General features: G+C 38.7%; 1 protein-coding gene across 6 annotated transcripts in view; it reads right to left on the bottom strand.

Annotated features, from left to right (window-relative positions):
* The window catches only part of HDAC9 (histone deacetylase 9), an 835,653-nt gene that overhangs the window by 640,615 nt on the left and 174,469 nt on the right, over positions 1–20,569 (bottom strand). Inside the window, exon 1 of one of the 6 annotated variants that reach the window (XM_037056278.1) lies at positions 8,285–8,508. The exons of the other annotated variants lie outside the window; for them this stretch is intronic. Within the exon in view, the coding sequence (XP_036912173.1) occupies positions 8,285–8,300 (16 nt within the window). The 5' untranslated portion in view covers positions 8,301–8,508. Of the gene's footprint in view, positions 1–8,284; positions 8,509–20,569 lie in introns of those variants that run through there. 6 annotated transcript variants of the gene reach the window in all.

Genomic DNA, 20,569 nt, shown 5'->3' with positions numbered 1-20,569 from the left:
AGAATCCAACCTAATTTTTAATGTCCATCCCCTACAATAATGCACGTTGTAAAGACAGAAAGCAGAAGAAGCATACGTGATCAAAATAAATTGATAGAGGATATTAAAATAAAAATGAGCAAAGACCAAAAGAAAAAGGTTCTGAAGTTTCTTGTTAAATCCCACCATTACCCATCCCTTTTACTCTTCTTCCTTTATGTGGCTTCGACTTGAACCCCACACAAAGAATCTCAAATACCCATCTGTTCTACCATCTCAACAATGACTATATCCCTAACTAGATACCCAGAAATGCCTCAGAGAGCAAACTCTTAGATTCCCTGCTGGCATGGCAAGGCCAAGTCCAGACAATGAACATGGTACTTCAACCTTCTTGAACGAAGACATAGCATCCAATCCATCCGCACTCTGTGCTTCTTGTCCCCTGACCCCTTCTGTGCTTCTGTTAATAAAACTCCCATTCTACCCCCATGTTTGAAACACTGTCGTCTTGATCTTAGGATCCTCCTTTATCCATAGGTACAGTCAGTCACAGAAAATGTCCACTCCTAATGGTGCCACTGTTCCCACCCTCAGTGTGAAGCTTTCCAGTCAGCTACCTACATTTCTCAACTAGTCATTGAGCATGTTTTATTCTTTCCACCCTTCCCCTTGCTAGTACATCCTATAGTCATAGACATTATTTTAAACTGTGGTAAAACACACACACACATAACGAGATCTACTCTCAACAAATAGAACAGTACAGTATTGTTAACTGTAGGCATAATGTTATACATCAGATCTCTAGAACCACTTCATCTTGCTTCAGTCAGACTCTATGCCCACTGAATGGCAACTTCCACTTCCCCTTCTTTTTAGTCCCCAGCGACCACCATTCTGCTCTATTTTTATATGAGTCTGACTACTCTGAATACCTCCTAGAAGTGGAATCCGACAGTATTTATCTGTCAGTGACTGGCTTATCCCACTTAGCATAATGTATTCAAGGTGAATCCTGGTTGTAACACATGACAGGATTTGCTCCTTTTTTTATGACTAAATAATTTTCCAATGTATATCTACCATATATTCTTTCTTTTGGGGTATGTATGTGTCAAATATTTCTTCTTTATTTGTAAATTACAGTTGCCATACAACATTCTATTAGTTTCAGGTGCACAAGCGCAAGATTAGACATTTACATACTTTATGAGGGATACCCTGATGAGTCTAGTCCCTGCCTAACATCCTGTGTAGTTATTACAACATTCTTGACTATATTTCCTATGTGGTACTTAACTACACTCTGACTGGTCTTTAACGACCAATTTGTACTTCTGAAGCCTCTCACCTTCACTCATCTCCACAAGCCACCTCCTATCTGCCAACCATCAAAATGTTCTCTTATAACAACATTTTTGTTACCCACTCATCTGTTCACAGAGAAACAGGTTGTTTCTACCTCTTGGCTACTAAACAATGCAACTAACATGGAAATGCTAATATTTATTTATGTATTTATTTTTAGACAGAGGGGAAGGGGTGGAAAAAGAGAGGGAGAGAAACATCAATGTGTGGCTGCCTCTCGCGCACCCCCTACTGGGGACCTGGACCACAAAACAGGCATGTGCCCTGGTTGGGAATTAAACTGGTGACCGACCCTATGGTTCACAGGCCAGTGTTCAATCCACTGAGCCACACCAGCCAGGGTGAAATGCTAATATTTCTTGAAAGTCCTGACTTCAATTCTGTTGGAAAAATACCCAGAAGTGGAATTGCTGGAACCTATGATAGTTCTATTTTTAATATCTTGAGGAATCTCCATTTTATTTTCCATAGCAGCTGTAGCATTTTAAATTCCTACCAATAGTTCACAAGGGTTCCAATTTTTCCACTTCCTTGCCAATACTTGCAATTAATTTTTTAAATAACCATCTAATAAATGTGAGATGATATATTGTGATTTTTATTTGTATCTCCCTGATAGCTAGCAATCTCAAGCATCTTTTCAGATATGTTTTAGTCACTTGTGTGTATTTTTGGTGACATATCTATTCAAATCCATTACCCATTTTAATCAGATTATTTAGTATAATGGTGATTATTATTATTATTTTATTTTGCTATTTAGTTGCAGGAGTTCCTATGTAGTCTGGATATTAACCCCTTACGAGATGCATGATTTGCACATATTTTCTCCTAGTCTGCAGGTTGCCTTTCCACTCCACTGATTAATTTCTTCGCTGTGCAGAAGCTGTTCAGTCTGACATACTTCCACGTGTCTATGTTTGTTTCTGTGGCCCGTGTCTTTGGTGTCATATCCACACACTCACTGCCAACACTAATATTATAAAGTTTTCCCCTAGGAGTTCTACAGTTTCAGGAATTCTGTTTGAATCTTGAATCCATTTTGAATGGATTTTTGTGTCTGGTATAAGAGAATGGTCTAATTTTATACACATTTTTAAAACTTAAGTTAATACCTCATTTAGGTACACATATATATGTGGTAAAATGTTAACACAAATTAAAGAAACAAACAAAAGTTCAGAATTGTGCTTCCTGGAGTGGGGGTGGCACAGGGAGTCACACAGGAGGCTTCATTGATTCTGGTTTGTTCAATTTCTAAGTTGGTTATGAGAACCTAAAAATTTATTACATTCACATACACACAATTTTAGACATATGAACTATTTTATAATAAAGTAAAAGTAAATAGTCACTTCCAAATGAAGAATTGGGTCCTTATAGGGTTTTTTAAACCAATCCAATACATTTTTGAATTATTTTTTAATATTAAACTTCCCTAATACACACTTTAGCTAAGGAACTAATTCTACTTAAAGGTTCCAACTCCGATGTAAAAAGCCTAACATCCATTGGGTGGAGCACTGCCCTCTTTTTCTAACTGTATAGATGAATTCTGTTGGAAATTCCTTCTGTAGAGGCACTTTATACAAATGCACTTTACTTGTATTTACTCACTGTTCTCTTCTAAGTCTCAAGATGCAAACAAAATCCAAAGACTATTTCTATGTAAAGTACCGGTAGACAATGAAAAACACAGTGTGAGATCCCCGCTCCCTTGCAGAAACCCGCTTGTGAGTTCACTGCAGCTGCCAGGGCCTCGGAGCGGGCACTGGGCTCCTCTGCAGCAGAGTCCACGTCAGGCTCGGTGCCCCCGACACTTCAGGTCAGGTCATTCCTCACCAGGTGAAGTGGCGCTGTGCACTGCAGACTAGTTAGCAGCAACCCTGTCCCCTTCCCACTAGGATACAGTGGCATACCTTGCCTTCCGTTGTGACATTCAAAAATATCTCCAGACACTGCCAAGTGCCCCCTAGAGGATGGAAATGCCCTCAGTGGAGAACCAATGTGTGAATGGCACCCTCCAGAGACGTCCCCAGCAGCAGCGCCCAGGGGCCTTGACATTGGGAACATAAATATGAAGAAAGTGATGATTTCAAGCAGTTTGGTATATAGGAAACTGAATTTAGACCAGCATAAATATTTTATCATTTCCTTGAATGTTATACAGTCACATGAAAAAAAAAAGGAAATTTATAAATGTACTCCCACTAGGAAAGAAACATGACTGTTAAATAGTATTAGTTTTCATGCATTTATTCAATGAGTCGATAGCAAAATTTTGAATATGTTAAAATTCAGTAACATTTTAAAGAAACTGAATTTTCTGCCTAATTCTTATAAGCCAATGAACTCCATGTTACCAAAACTTGTGATTTTTTTGGATAATTTATTAGCTTTTAATATCATTGGATATAGCTAATTACTCCTTTCCCCTGAATACTCTGTTTTCTGATTTTCCCTCTTCTCTGGGCACTACCTACCCATCTCCTTCACCGACAACTCCTCCTGTACCTGTCTTCCAAATTGTGGCGTTTCCCATGGTTGAGTCCTGGGCCTTCAGCTTTTCTCACTTCATATCATCTCCCCACATGATCACATCTAATTCCGTGAATTCACATACCATCTGTATGACATCAGCTGCCTACGTGGCACATTCCGTTGAATGTCTCTAAAGCATTTCAACTGAGACGTCCACACCAGCTCCTCTTCCAAGGACCCCATCATCACACACAAAGTCTCCTTAGACCCCACTGCTCACGTCAAGGTCGTGATTGACACTTTCCTCAGTCTCACCTTCTTATGCTGCCCTCTACTGAGTGTACTGATAATACAAGATCTCTCAACTCCATCCATCACTGTCATCCCCACGGGCACTATTTGGTCCAGGGCCCCATCACTTCTGGGCCATCTACTGCAAGAGTTTTCTAATCCGTTTCTACGTGTCTACTCTTGTTCCTTGAGAATCTGGTCTCCACTCTGCAACTAATTTAAAAATAGTATTCAGATAATGCAACTTCCTGTGCAAACTTTCAATCACTTCTGATTGCACTTAGAACAACATGCAACCTCCCTACCATCACCTCCTGGTCCTGCACAGTCTGCACTCCGCTGTTGACACCTCCTAGCAACTTTCCCCTTTTTATGTGTTCCAACCATCCTGGTTCTTACTCTCTTTCCCAGACAGGCCAAATTCTTTACCACTTAGGCACACACAGTTCCCTGGGATGAGAAGGATCTTTCTGTGTCATTGTGGCTCATCTTCAAGGGAAGTTCTTTGAGAGAGACTTTCCCTCATCCCCTCAACTTACATACATCCTGCTATATTAATATTTAACATAGATCAGCCCTATCATATAATTCAGACAACACCCCTATGAGATCAGTATTATTTTACAGGTGAAGAAATCAAGGCTTAGGAAAGTTGGTAAAATACCCCAAATCACAGAGTAACAGGATTGAACCACAGCTCTCTAATCTCAGAGCTTGGGCTCTTATCCACACACACACACTCTGCCGATCCCAATGTAGTCGGTCCAATGAAGCTGGAATGTACTTCATGAATTACAGCTTCACTGACTTCATATGACTTTGTATCACCCACCAGTCTAGTCTGTCAGCTTTAGGAGAGTAGGGGCTGTGATTATTGATCTCTGAATCTCTGAGGCAGGGAGTACTAAAAAAATGGTGACTAAATGTGCAAAAGAAGAAGAGAGAACTCAACCCGAGGAAAAATAATGCTTTATTTATTCAAGACTTTTAATAAAACATTTAATACCCAAACAGTAATGACAATAAAGCAGTGAGAAAGTTAAAGATTAGGACAGAAAAGGTAGTTTGGATGCACGAGGGCATGGAATTAAGTCATTGGTGGCGGGGAGGGAGATAAAAGTCCATCAGAAGTGACACTATCACACAAAGATGAGGACGCTGACAAGCTAAATGGCACTTCTGAACTTGTCTCTAACCCTAGACAAATATGAACATTTCCAACCTTAAACCCTACTTCATGAGTTGCGAATAGTATGTTCTTAGGAGATACCGACATTAAATGGGATAGTGGGAGAATTCTAGGAAAAAATGGTTTGTAATCACCGGTACTAAATAGCCTCTTTTCTCTCTCAAAGATTTAAGGATGCAAGCGTGCTTTATAACAATGACCCTGCTCCCTGCACTCCCCTGCCCCTGCCAGCCCCCACTGGGGGCCTCCACTCCATTTACCTCCTCCCATCTCTGCAAAATGAGAGCAGTGTTTCAAACCTCTTCCCGTGTTTTTATAAGTGAACTTGGCTGATCCTACCAAGATAACAAAAGGACCACAGTCAATGAAGGAAGGCTTAAAGACTGCTGATTGTATCAGATTGCCTGGTAAATCGATCATTTTATATCTGATGCTTTCCTTTTCAACTGGTTATTCCAGACAGTGTCCCTTTTAGTGAAAGAAAACATTGTGAAAGCACCATTACTCCATTGGAAGAGAAAAATATCTCCAAAGTTGTGAAATTAACCTCTCCCTTCATTCACACAGCCAGTTCTATTTTTACAGTTGTACCAGTAATCTAAAAGAAAAAGCACGAAAAGTCAATGCTGGGTTTCTAAAACGTCTGACTGTGCATGCCCCAGTTCTTCCCAGCACCTCCCAGAAGATGCAGCCAATTCTTATTTCTGCAGTGCATCCGTGTTAAGCGTTTGTTTTACAACAGCACTGTGTGTTCTTGAAAATTGACTTAGACGAATTTCGCCCATCGTTTACAGAACCTCAAGAGAAACAAATGGCCTTAAGAGCAAACTCCACCACCGAGGCATAGTTAATTTACTAAAAAAGCATTTCTTTTTTCTACCTTCTCAGTTCACTATTTGCTTCATTACAGTGGTAACTCTATCCCCCGGCCTCGCCAGCCTCTGTATTTGTCAAGATTTATGACAAATTTACAACTTATAATTAGCTGTTATTAAAATTCTCTGTGGGAAAGCTATTGCTAGACAAGAGCTTTTCCATTCAGCTTGCTTTAAAGGAATATTGATGATTTTCACCTTCAGGATGGCCAAGAGCAAAATCACGGGTGCATTTTTATTGCACATGTATGGATAAACTGATTTGTTATGGACAAATGCTCTAAGAAATGGTTAAGTCAAAAAGACCCGGAAAAAAATCCTGGCTGTCTCTTATTAGCTGGGCAATGAGAGTCAATTGCTTAATCTCTCCACACCCCAGCTTCCCTGTGTATAAAATGATGACATTAACAGTAAGTGTCTCACAGGGACATTAGGGTGATTAAATGAGAACATCGCCCAGTGCAGCAACAGGCACATAGTAAATGCTCAATAAATAGCATCCATTAGTATTAATATGGTAGAGAAGTAACAAACTACGAAAGGCCCTCACCTCCCCATTTGCCATCTTCAGAGTTGTACCATCTTTAATGAAAAAAAAATCTGGGCAGCTTGCAACCCTGGAAGGCCGAGGCAAACCTGGAGATTTCTGCCCGAGAGAGAAGAGGACAAGATCTCAGAAGTGAGGCAGCCTCCAAGGCCCAGCTGGTTTGCCTGAACCCAAAAAAGGTAACCCCCACCCCAGGAATTAGAGGGGCACATGACATTACCTCAACTACTCCTTGATCTGTGAGCTTAGACAAATTTTACTCCCTCATGCTCAAAGTGAGAAGATAGGCAGATGAGCTCTGACAGTGTTTTCTGAGAGTTAACTCAGAGCTGGGGCTGGGGTGTGGAGGGTTTGAGTTGGAGAAGAGCAGGAACAGGGGTGTCCAGGGCCCCACTAGCAAGTAAGATATTTCGGTGGGGATTTCTCCTAGCTTCGCACGACCAAATAAATAATCAGGAGAAAGACAATGGTCCGAAGACAACCAAGTGTGCCTCAATGCAGGTTTGGCTTTCTGTTTAAACACATCTCGTCTCCACTCTCTATTAATTTCAACAAACAGTTCTGTGGCTGACCTACAGTTCAGCAGCACTTGGTTCTCCGCAGTTTGCGAAGTCTTTCCAGGCATGGTCTCCTTGTCACCTACCCTTGAAAGATCAGTAGCATTATAACCTTCACTTTCAAGGGAGGAAAAAAAGGCAGAGAAAGGTTCAGAAACTTCCATATGGTCACTGGATTACAGTGGAGACAAAATCTGACCCCAAACAATATTCATGATCTTAACTGTTGTCCTCTATTCCCACTCACACCGGTAAAACAACCATCGGAAACTTGGTCTTGCTTTCTTGGACTCCTCACTGAATTTTCTGCAACAGTATTTCCCTAAAACTTATATGGCTGAGCTGGTATGAGCCTTTAGGAGATGCTAGGCCTCCTTCATTCAATGCTCTCGATGGTACATTTCAAATACTGCATCACGATACAACCAGACTCACACCACGGGGAGCGCACCACGGCGGTGTGGATGAAACATGGTGAGCCCCGAGTTCACAACCCCGGGTGCTCTGTGATAGGTGCATGAAAATCTATATGCTGTTCACCCTCCTTTCATTTGTGTTTGAGATGTCCACAATAAAAAAATTAAAAGCAATAAGAACTTCAACCACAAAGGAGAACACCGAGGATCTTAAGCTGTTTCAAGATCCAGAGGGTCCCTGGTTCACTAAGTCAGCACTTCTGCTAACGATTCCAGCCTCAGTTTGGAGAACTGAGAGTGTAGAAACACTTATTAAAAATCTCCCTAGTACAAGAACCCTCCCCCCAGAATGTCTTAATCTTGTCTATCTGGAACAATAAAGAGATTCCCAGAATCACGCTATGGGTTTGTTGTCGAAGCTACTGCTGTTAGCTGCCTTTTGCTTCCCTCCTCCTTATAGGTTTAGTTCTTCACAGCCTACAAATTACTAAAGACTATTTGCATAGTCAAACTTCAAAATTTCTACCCCCATAGTCTTTTCATGGTTCTCTTAAAAAAATCAAAAGAAAGAAACTTACCCGTTCTGTTGTGCATTCCTTCCTTGCCAAAGTGTGCTGTGGTTTCGAAAACTAGCCCAGTCCTTCTGAACTTTTCTGTATCCGTTATAATATTAAAGAGCCACCAGGAAAGGAAGTGGTTAGTCAACTTGCTAATTTTATCAGTCCCTCCCTCTGGTTAAATAGTACCTGATGCTACAGACACAAAATCCGTTTTCCAGCTCACTTTCCTGCTACAGCACAACTTTATAAAAACAGCCTAACTGGAGGGGAAAGAGAATGACAGTGTCTAGCTCTTAAGCATGACACAGTTAATGAATGAACACTTTACTACTATTAATAAGAAGCCTGATAGACTACAGAAACCAGCATTCAACAAAATGAGGAGGAGGAGGAGGAGAGAATGTCTGCCAGCTGCATACTCTAAGCTAACTCATTCAGCGAGGTGGGAAGGGGAGTGATTTTTAATGCAATCAGAAGATGTGTGGGAAGTAGCTGGTGTTTCATTTGTTGATAAATTATTCTGCCCTGGAATGGAGCCAGTTTACCAGATATAGAAACTTCCACAGTTTGGGGCCCTGGCTCAGGCCATTGTCTTCCTCTGAAGTTCAGCAATTAAGACAGGACAATGTAGCAGATGTAGGCCTCTGAGTGAGGGAAAAATAAACGTCCTCTGAAGAAGCTACAAACTGTTTGTTTGTTTTTTCCCCCCAGGTATAAAGATCTGCAATAAACGAGAAGAAAACAGTGTCTAAGACATATTTCAAGGATGAAGTACTTCTGATATGTTAATACAACTGCAAAAGATTGCAACATACAAAACACCATCACCCCAGCACCCTACGACATGGAATTTTCTGAGCTACTATATGGCTGGCATTTTAATGAAATCTGGAACAATGACTTGGAAGTGCATCTTCCACCATATGTAAGGGTTATGGCACTAAGAATGTCTGAAAATCAAATCATCATTGAAGGCTCATTAACTTTTGCCTCTTATTGGCTAAGAAAATGTTCCCTCAGAGCTGTTTTCACATATTCACATGCGATGATGGTGTCGCCAAAAGACTTAAATTTGGCCAACTGAGGTAGGTTACGGGAGCTAGCAATTCACTACCACCACCTTTCCCTTTGCAGCGATCCCCCTGTTCAGTGTAACTCACTAGTAACAGATGAGGGGAAAACTTTGGAGACCGACTGCACCCACTGTCTCTCTCCTTAGGTTTGTTTTCTAATTAGAGCTAAGAAAATGTAGTATAATGAAGTGAAATGCAAGTGATGCTTAACTCTGAGATCCCAGCTACAATGTTCCCTGAGGAGCAACAGCTACGTAGTTCTAAGCCCTTGAGGTCGCATCTTTGTATTTGCCTGAGTTTGAGGTGAGACCAAACACCTAAAATCGACCCATCACACGCATGACCAAGTTGCTTTAATCCCTCTCACGCACATCTGTAGCATCTGTACCGTCATAGAAGGAAGAAGGAAAGGTACAGAGTTCCACAGCAGGAGGAAGGGAAGAAAAAAATGAAAAAGAAAGAGAACTACCCTCATCCTCCCCTTCTCTAAAACTGTGCAGCCTGCTTCCTCCCCCGTCAAACATACCAACTTGCTTCTCTCTGAAATCCTTGAGCACGTTTCTTTAGCCTCTAAGACTAGGCACAAATTAGTTCTACACAATGTCTTTCTGGAAGCCTCTTTAGGACTTGCATATGTCCTCCATGATCACCTGGAATATTAAGTTTATTTAGCACAAAGCCCCACTTTCAAATCAAATACTCTGCAAAGCCTCTTTTGCTAACCTAGAATGAAACTCATAGATTCTCAATTCAATCTCTATACAGTATTTTTAAAATAGATTATAAAGTTCTCTCAGGCACGAGTATTCACACATTTAAGAAGTCTTCCAGGGTCTGCCCTATTACCAATGAGTAAACATGGATGAAGAGTAGCAATAAGAAGCCAGTCCTTATAAGAAGGGTAGGAAAGTGAAAGACTAAAGGGTTGAACAGACATCAGAATAAAATCTAGTGCTGAAATAAGAAGCAGTGAACCAGACGTACAGGCACATGATAAAATAAAAGTAAGATGAACCAAAGCCCAGGACTACTGACTGCAGAAGTAAAGAAAACATACTGAATGACTAATATTCTCTCCTAGGAACTGAAAACTATTCCTTATTCATAAAAGATTTTAAAGGAGTCTCAACATTTCCTCTTTTCTGTATTGCACAAGGGAACTTCAAACACACATGATAATGCTGTGTGTTGGTTATTCAGGTTCCATAAGCTACGTTGTATCAGTGACATGATCTTCCAAACGGTGAAAAATGAATTCATGGTAAAGTTTCTAATAATAAAACAGGAAAGTGCATGGTAGTTGTGCATCACTGTGAACCAAGACCCTAGACAAACCACTAGCCTTGCAACTCAGCTGGCTTCAGGAGTCACGCAGGACCGCGGAGTGGTGCAGGAGGGTAGGGGAGGGCCGCCCTGAACGCAGAGTGCAGGCTCAGCTAAGGCCGGCCACTACCGGCAGCCACGACAGGCTCCTAGCACCATGCCAGGCAGATTAGGAGCAGGAGAGAGCATCCCAGCTTTCAAGAGAAAATAGACATCTAGATAATTTTTTATAAGAAATCTTTTTTCAAAAGGTTGGCAAACACTTTTTGGATCATAAAAATTTGTCTGCAGGCTAACATGATCTAGGTATTAATTGCTAAAAAAAAAAAAGGTATGGCATTTATAAAGTGTGTAATGCCAAAGACATGATATTCCGTGTAACAAGCAAATGACCAAGTACTTTGATCCCATTTTGTAAAAACAAGTATACGTCAGTTATATAGAATAGACTTGAGTATCAGCCAACATGTTAACAAGAATTCTCTATTGATATATACATTTTCTCATTTTACTTTCCAGAGTTTTCTAATTTTGTTAAAATCAACACATAAGGTTTTACAGTAAGAAAGAAGCAACAGAAAGTATTTAATATATTTAGTTTTTGAAAATTAGAGGATGGTAGTTATGAAGGCCTCTCTGAGCACATTTGGAGAGAACCACAATTAAAATGGACAAATGAAATTCCTCGCAAATAGTCAATTGGGTTCCATGTTGCATCTGGCTAAAGACCAGATAAAAAAAATTAAGCTGTCTACAAATCAGAATATGGGTTGTGATCAAGCAGTTGGGTGTATTACGCTGTGTCCCAGATATATAGGTCATTATTTTACTCCCTTTGTTAGACAGTCAGGCCCAGGGGCGGGTCTAAGACGCAACGCGGGACACAGGAAGCCCTCTAACTGCATGTTGATTAAAAAAGAGTTTGGCTTGAAAAGAGGTAAAAAGTAAACTTCCCTATGTGCTAAATAATAATAATAAAGTTAACCTTCAAAATGAAGAAGTTTTAAAATGGAATTACCTTTTTCCTATTTACGAAATTAATATTAGAAGCTGAGTCATGTTTGAATTCAATAAAATTATTTTATTAACTTCCTCTAAGGTTTAAGAAATACTTTATAAAACCTCTCTTCATATAATCCAGTTTTATCCTTCAATCTGCTAAAGAATTGGACCGCATTTCACTCCCATAAAAACGTAATTTCACCCAAATTAGAAATATTTAATGGAAATGTTTCAAAGCCGATCCCTGTAGGCACCAAATATGACATCCTGGAAAAATAAGCTAATATCTTCGTAAAAAAATCATAGTTAATAAAACCATTTAAAATACACATGTATACAAACTGAAAATTCTGTAATTACTATTGATTTCTTTAGAATTTATAAAAATGTACCAACAGACCGCGTAGAATTTTTTTCAGTTTTTTAAAATTATTGTTCAAGTACACTTGTATCTATTTTTCCCCCTCCGCTCCCCCCACCCCAGCCTTCCCCCCCACCATCCTATCCCCCTTTGGCTTTGTTCATGTGGGAACCTTTAGAATTATAGTAACACTATTGCGGAAACTATGACATGCTTTTTGGAGATGGTGTCTTTTAGGACATACAGCCACGCTAGCATTTACTTTGGAAAGACACCCACTCTGTCTCCAATCTCATGCTCCATGCTGACTGGAGCTTGAGTCCTTAAACATGTCCTCCAGTGTATGCATTGCAGTTCTACAGAATCAGGAGGTTATACAGTGTGTGAACGAAATCCTTCCTTTCAGTTATAGCTTTCAATTTTGATGACAAAGTACATGTTTGCAGGTTTGAAAGTTGCTAGTTTGACATTGTTGGGCAACCCAAGATAAACAACATTATCCACTGCCAGGCACAAAAAGAGTGATGAAAGTCTTACAACCATAGTATCGTGCAGCACGCCTTTCAAAGGAAAGAATCCAAAATGTAGTCCCTTTACACTGTTGTAAGCATTTGATTAAGCTCGCTGTTAAGTAATTATTTTTAATCAAGATATTGCTTATTGACATACATCCAAATAGATTTTTAAAAATTGAGATCGGAATACAACATATCTAGTACTTGCTTAAAAAAAAAAAGGATACCAATCACAGGGTGTGTATGTGTGAGTGTATTCCTCAATAAACATAATGACACAGTGTTCAACTTCATAAGTAATCAAATAAATGCAAATTATAACAGATGAACATTTTTCTGTCAATTGATGTTAATATATGATGATGACAAGCATATATAATCTGAAAAGCACTCTCCTATACTACTGGTAGAAGTGTCAACTGGTATACCTTTCCTGGAAAAAAAAATGTTATGATATATCAAGAATCCTTTATCAAGAATCCTTTATCAAGTTCACAATTCTTGAGATGGACTCTATTTCTCAGAATAATTTCTAAAGGAAAAATTAATGAAAGGGATTTGGATGGTGATTTATTTAAATGAATGTCCATCACACCGTTACTTTAAAATGTTGCTGAGCACCAGCAAATTCCATATGTGGAATGCCACAAATTCCCCAAATAAGGGGAATAATAGAATAAATTATGGTATGACTATATGATGAATTACAACTTCTACAAGTCATGATACTGAAAATATTTAATGGCATTAAAGTGTTTATAATCTAACGTTAAATAAGATAAAAAGATACAAAAACATGTATATGTTATTATTCATCTCCTGAAACACAAACGCACTCCACTCACAGCCTCACACCTCATACACGAAACGCCAACTACAAACAGTAAGTCCTCACTTAACGTGGTCAATCCGTTAGGTTCTTGGAAACTGCAACCTGAAGGCACTTTTGCCATAGGCTAATTGACATAAACAAGAGTTAAGTCCCTGGTGCATATTTCTGGTCACAAAAACATCATCAAACATCTAAATTCTAAAGACCCAACACTGCTAATATTAATCATTCGAATAAGTGTGAGTTATACACACATTTAAGAAAGATGAATTAAAAACAAGTAAGAGAATTTTTTTCTACCCCTATTACTTCAGTTCAAGGTCATGGTTGCTGGAGCCTCTCCTGGCAGCTCAGAGTACAAGGTGGGACCCACCCTGGACGGGACTCATTACACCCACAGCCACACCCACACTCGCTCAGACTGGGACATGGGAGACATCCTTCTTCCCTGGGGCACAGCTTTGGGATGTGGGTGGAGACTGGAGCCCTGGGCAAAACCCACTGAGACATATATGGGGAGAGGACACAAACTCCACACAGACAGTGGGTCCAGCTGAGAACTGAGTTTTTTATTTCTTATCAATATTAGGGGAAAAAACAACTTTAAACAAAATGCCATTATTCGAGGACCTGCTATGTTTAGTAGAAAACAAACTGGAATAAGAGCCTAGAATGTGAAGAGTGGTTACCTCTGAATGGTATGAGTATAGAGAAATTTTACAGGCTTCTTTTTACTTTTTCTTTTTGACCAAGTTTCCTACTTTGAGTGGCAAATCAAAAAATACTTCGTAAATCTGAAGACATCTAAAAAATTTTAGCACATTTCATGGGTTCCAGAAACTTTTTACATATCCTAGTGCCCTTTTCTTGGTCTTTCGGCTTCAGGAATTGTATTTGATTGCTACTTTGGCTTTGTGGATTTTATATTTTACTCTTCAATAAAGTGAAGCGTGACTGGCAAACAGATGATTAGGAGTCAAATCAACCTCATGTTCCTGTGGAAAGAATTCTCATCTGGTCATCTTAATTACTCAGCAAAGAGATTCAGATACAGTAGCCCCGCCCTTGTCTACAGGTGGTTTGTTCCAAGACCCCCAAAGGATGCCTAAAAGCATGGACAGACCCCAACCTTATTTACACAGGATTTTTTTTCTATACATACACATCTATGATAAAGTTTAATTTATAAATTAGGCACAACAAGAGATTAACAATAACAAGTATTAAGACAGGACAATTATAGCAAAATACTGTAATAAAAGTTATCTGAATGCTGTCTCTCTCTTAAAGTATCTTATCGTATCGTACCCACCCTTCCTGCGATGAAGTGAAAAGAACTGCCACCTTTCTACATAAAGGAATCACCTTAGGGCTTCTCTTTGGCCTATCTGAATTGCCAACATCACTACTCTTGTGCTTTCAGGCCATTATTAAAAAGTAAGGTGACTTGAACACAAGCACTTCCACATCACGACAACAGTCCATCTGAGGACCAAGATGGCTATACAATGACCAGCAGGTGAGTAGTGCATCCCACATGGAGAAGCTGGACAAAGGGATGACTCATGCCCCAGGTGGACAGAGCCTAAGAGCTCGAGATTTCATCCTGATCCTTGAATGGTATGCAATTTAAAATTTATGAACTGCTTATTTCTGGGCTTTTTCATTGAATATTTTTAAACCGCAGCTCGTTGTGCGTAACTGAAACTTTGGGTAAGGGGGAACCTACTGTACCCTTAAAAACAGATTTTTGAAATCCATATCCAGTTTACTTTGTTTTAAACCTGAGACGATAGCTACAGCAAGTGTTGGATTTAAATCAAGTGAAGAAGAAAGAAATGTATCTTTGTACACTCTCCATGATAACACATGCCTAAAATTTTAAGTCATTTAAACTTCACAGCAATCCTGAGGGTTAAATTTTCTCACCTCTACCCTACAGATGGGGAAACTAATTTACCACAACATTAGGTTAAGTGACCAAGATTCCATAATTGGTAAATGGAGAACCAAGAGTTACTATAAAACCAATGCCTAGCATGAAGAAATTTCTTTGGAATCTAGGCAGTTCGCCTGTGGTAGTCCTGAAACTTTGAGCATCATGAAATAAATGAGACTAAGAAGAAAAACAAGTACGTTTGCCTCCTCTGTAGTTTACAGGGTGGAAGATAAAATAAGAGCTTACAGAGAGTTGGGAAAAAAACGCAATTGAATATATAACGGAGGCCACATTTTCTGAACTGAAAGCCCTAACTCATAACCCGACTATGAAAGACAGAAGTGGCCCCAGAGTGTCACATTCCCAGCCATCGTATGGCCACCATTTAATTAAAAATAGATATGTATATATGTGTGTGCATTTAAATTGGTAATTTACACACTATTTGTAAATGCTACACAAAATTCATAATTACTTTGTTGACTTTAAAGGAACATTTTTAATTATTAAATAATATATGGTCGTAAAATGAAATGATAGAAAAACGGATGAAGACAAGAGTAAAAACTCTCTCAGAACCTTTCATGACGAAAACAGCCATCACGAACGTGGCACCTCCCAGACTGCTCTCTATTCACACACACAGCATCGTAGCAGCACTTAGGAAGGGAAGGCTGGGGAAGCTGGCCAAGGGGGACAGTTAGTGATGCGACACAGGCTGTGGATAGACGTCTAACTGCCACAGGAATGTTTTTTCTACCTCCTCATTTGGGCCAGGATGGAGGGGTAGATGGAATACTCTACAAACACAGAAACAGAAGGGGGGGGTGTTTTGATTTGTTTTAAATATTTTTCTATAACTCAAAATATTAGATAGCTGAATTCTGCTATTTACTACTGTTTCCTTTTGAGCAAATTATTTAATTTCCCCAGGCTGAATATTCCTATCTATAAATAACTGTGATAACTTCTAAGAGTTGTGAAAAAGTAAATAGAATTATATATGTTATAACTAAATAGAATTATATCGCAGTATTTTAAAATCTCTGTTGTAGATCCTTGAGTACTGACAACCCATTCTTCAAACAGAAATTATAATCAGTTTAGTAAATAATGGTCAGCCCACTGCCACACTTTCTGCTACATGAACTTGGTATTTCACCAAGTTTGAAAAGAAATCTCCGAACTGACCTTTGACTTCCTCTCTCTCATCTGGCATTATTCCTATGCCCAATTAGGGAATATCTCCTTGTGTACTTGAAGTGTTAGGAAACTGGAAATCAGAATAGAGTCAAAGGGTTTCACACATTCCTTATTCCTTTCTAAATGCAGTGCTTAAAAATCATCCTGAAGTGCCAATATTTCTTTCAGCCCGAGTCCCAAGAATGAGAACCTGTGATCACGCAAACATTCATGGGCTCTAACTGGTGCTGTTCTCCTAGAGATTGGGTTGTGCTAAGTAAAGCCCATCCCCCCCACCAGGCAGCAAGGAGGAGGGAATGCCTGGACGCACTTACGTATGGCCCCACTGTGCAATGCAGTTACAATACCCTTGTGCCTCCTGGGATACAAAGGAATAAGTTCTTCGCCAAGTCACACACAATCCAAGTGATCTGAATTCCTGACGGAGTTTCACCAATTGATGATCACTTCCCTCAGTGCAAATGTATGACCTCCCTTTCTGGAAAGGCTCCCGGGGCCTTGCAATGCCTGTTTAAGGATAATAATCACGATGTAGCACTTTTGTCCATTCCCCAAGGGAGGGAAACAGTTTTATTTTTCAACACTAGGGTGTCTTGGGCACCATTCTGGGATTTTCATGAGCCATATCTACAATGTATTGCCAAACACTCACTTATTCACTAACTATACAGTCCTAGGAATATCATTAAATGTTCTGCCCTTTGTTTTCTCATTGATAAAATGTGGCTGACAAAGTCCATTTCATAGAATTACTATAAACATTAAATAAGGTCAGTTACACAAAGGACCTTCCCACAATGACTAGCATACTGTAAATCATCAAAAATTGATAACTACAATTACCTCAACTAATCATAAACAATATTTAAACAGCCCTCTCTGCATTCTGAGAGGAATATTATAATGTCTTTGTGTATATTCTTTCAATATTTCTTAAGTTGGCTGTAGGCTCATTTTTGGCTCTTTTTCTAAAAGGTTTACTATATTTTTAAAAATCCTTTTAAGATCCATAATCCTCTTGAATAAGGACTAAAACATGTACTTAGTTTCAGGCAAACAATTGTTCAACAGAAGCCCCTTCAATTTTTAATTTCTCTCTCTTCCTTCTCCAAGCTCATGGTTATTCACTGACTTTTTAATCTTGAAAGCCCGTCAGGGTACATTATTTATGTTATATTCAATAGGGTGAAAGAGAAGAAAAGGAATTTTATTCAGGACACTAACTCTAACCTTGAAATGTTATTTTCTGAACATTTGTTCTGCTCACTGAGCAAATTTTAGTCTTCAAGTCAGATGTCTAAATACAGTGCTTGAGCTCTGCTTAAAGGCTAAAAATATAGACTTCTGTGCAAGGTGATGGTTACAAAAGAAGGTGTTTAGAATATGGTTCAATAGAAGCTAAGGTAATTGAGCATTCGCTATAGAGTTCAGCCAGAAGGATTTCTCATCTACACTGAAGCTGTGAAGTCAAATCTTAGGCTATTATCCTCTGAAATACATTTTCCTTCAAAAGAGAGTCAATTAAGTGGTTTCCCAAAATCCTTCACCAGGTCCTCAATTTTCATCACCTGAAGACGGCTAGTCACAGAAGGCTTAGTCAGCCCCTCTCTTTCACAGTACCTATAAAAGCACACTCCATGAAGTGTACGAAGTCTGAGCAGCAAGACTATCCAATGTTTTTCCCTTCTTGAGAAAAGCCTAATAGAAGTCAGCAAATAGTTATCATGCTCACTAATACTACACAAAACATGGCCATCATATAGAAAATTTAGTATTCTCCAGCACACATTTCTCCCGACCCTGCTTTGAACTCGCCAACAAAGCTCTGTTCTTCCACCTCACCCTTCGTCCTCCTCCTCACACACACCTTCCAGAAAGTAAAGTATCAGTCAGGGTTGGGACAGAAATAGCCAAATGAAACAAAGGTCTGAAATGGATACTTCTGACTCTGTTTTCAAATGACACGCGACATCATTTAATTTTTTAAACTGTATTTCTTTTAAGCAATTGGAAATGATAACTTTGGAGGAGGACAGTGAGATTAGAATACATAATAAAAATTTTGATGAGCTCATAAGCAAATATTGCCTGGATGAGTGAGTGAGTGGAAGGACTCATAGCAATATTGGAAAACCTCAATAGGTTATTGTATTATCCCAATCTTCTCTTTAAATATTTATTACATGTAAGTTTCATGAGCTTATCCTGTCTTTTTCAATACTGTATCTCCAATGCCTAGAAACATACCAGGCAGAGGTAGTTTCTTAACAAATGTTTGCTGAATGAATAAATACATTTTCATTTTCTGTTTATTTCCTTTTTAACTTTATAGTCATTTTTATGGTAATACAAAAATTATTTTCTTAAACTTCTGGGAATTCCCTTTTCAACACTCAGAATTCCCCCTTTAAACACTAGAGAGAGAAGGCAAGTGAAAAATTGAATCATAATTCCTTAATGAAAGTTTCATGTAAAAACATTTGACCAATTTATATGGAGTACATGAATTAAGCCTTTGAGAAAATTTGTTTTTAGGCAACATGTGTCCTTGTTTAATGGGTAAAATGCCAACATTCACACTGGATATACATTTGACCAGTTTTTTGCATCATCCTCATCATGATGTCACTGGATAGAGAAGATCAGAACATGAAAATTTCCCTAATTGTTTCAATTATCCTTATACCATAACAATCAGAATTGTCTACACATTTACTTTTTAGTAAAAAAAAGGGGGGGAGGGTGGTAAAATTGATGGTTCAAAGGCCAAGCAGGCAGGCAGCGAGATAAANTTAACAAATGTTTGCTGAATGAATAAATACATTTTCATTTTCTGTTTATTTCCTTTTTAACTTTATAGTCATTTTTATGGTAATACAAAAATTATTTTCTTAAACTTCTGGGAATTCCCTTTTCAACACTCAGAATTCCCCCTTTAAACACTAGAGAGAGAAGGCAAGTGAAAAATTGAATCATAATTCCTTAATGAAAGTTTCATGTAAAAACATTTGACCAATTTATATGGAGTACATGAATTAAGCCTTTGAGAAAATTTGTTTTTAGGCAACATGTGTCCTTGTTTAATGGGTAAAATGCCAACATTCACACTGGATATACATTTGACCAGCTTTTTGCATCATCCTCATCATGATGTCACTGGATAGAGAAGATCAGAACATGAAAATTTCCCTAATTGTTTCAAATATCCTTATACCATAACAATCAGAATTGTCTACACATTTACTTTTTAGTAAAAAAAAAAAAAAGGGGGGGAGGGTGGTAAAATTGGTGGTTCAAAGGCCAAGCAGGCAGGCAGCGAGATAAAGTAGCTAACACAGGGACAAAATAATTGTAAAATTTAAAGGGGGCTTCTATCCACTATGTTGGGTCAAGTACATTTAATAAAAAGGAGTTTGCTACATTCAAAAATGTCTTTGTAAATAAACTCTTACCATGCATTGATATTTCTTTCTTTTTTTGCAGCGGTTTTAAATTTTATGCATGCCTGAAATTGCAGTTCAATATCTTTCCAGTTTATTTCTAAAATGACATGAAGTGTACTCAAAAATGCCCAAACAACTACATACAGATTTTTGAGTTTCCAACATGAGCTTTCAGAGTAGAATACTGCCTCCCATAGAAAAGGCAGCTCTTGTCATGGGGTGAAATGTTCAATAGAAAAAAATCATTTTTCTTTCTCCAATTACCAAACACCTCTTCATACATCTTTCAAAATGACCTTTTAAAATGGAATGTGAAATGCATAAAAAGTTACGTCTCTATATGCACAAACTCATAATATCCTGAGGCATTACTTCAGCAGGAAAATTCCTGATGGTTTAAGGTCAATTTAAAACAAACAAAAAAAGCTTAAGAAATAACTGCATCTTATAGAATTTTAAGTACTTCTCTTCTGCCATGTTACATAAAAGGCACATCTAAATTTAGACATCTGTAGATAAACAGACTATCCCCAAAAAACCCGAGACCACAGAAGGTCTAGGGAAAAGTCTGTATTATATTAAACACGAGACTCCATTTCCTTGTTTTGAATT

Source organism: Sturnira hondurensis, unplaced genomic scaffold, assembly GCF_014824575.4.
Source record: "Sturnira hondurensis isolate 20B ecotype Veracruz unplaced genomic scaffold, ASM1482457v3 Scaffold0008897, whole genome shotgun sequence".
Taxonomy (NCBI): Eukaryota; Metazoa; Chordata; class Mammalia; order Chiroptera; family Phyllostomidae; genus Sturnira; species Sturnira hondurensis.
The sequence above is the reverse complement of the archived record's forward strand: the minus strand, read 5'-3'. Positions and strand labels throughout refer to the sequence as shown.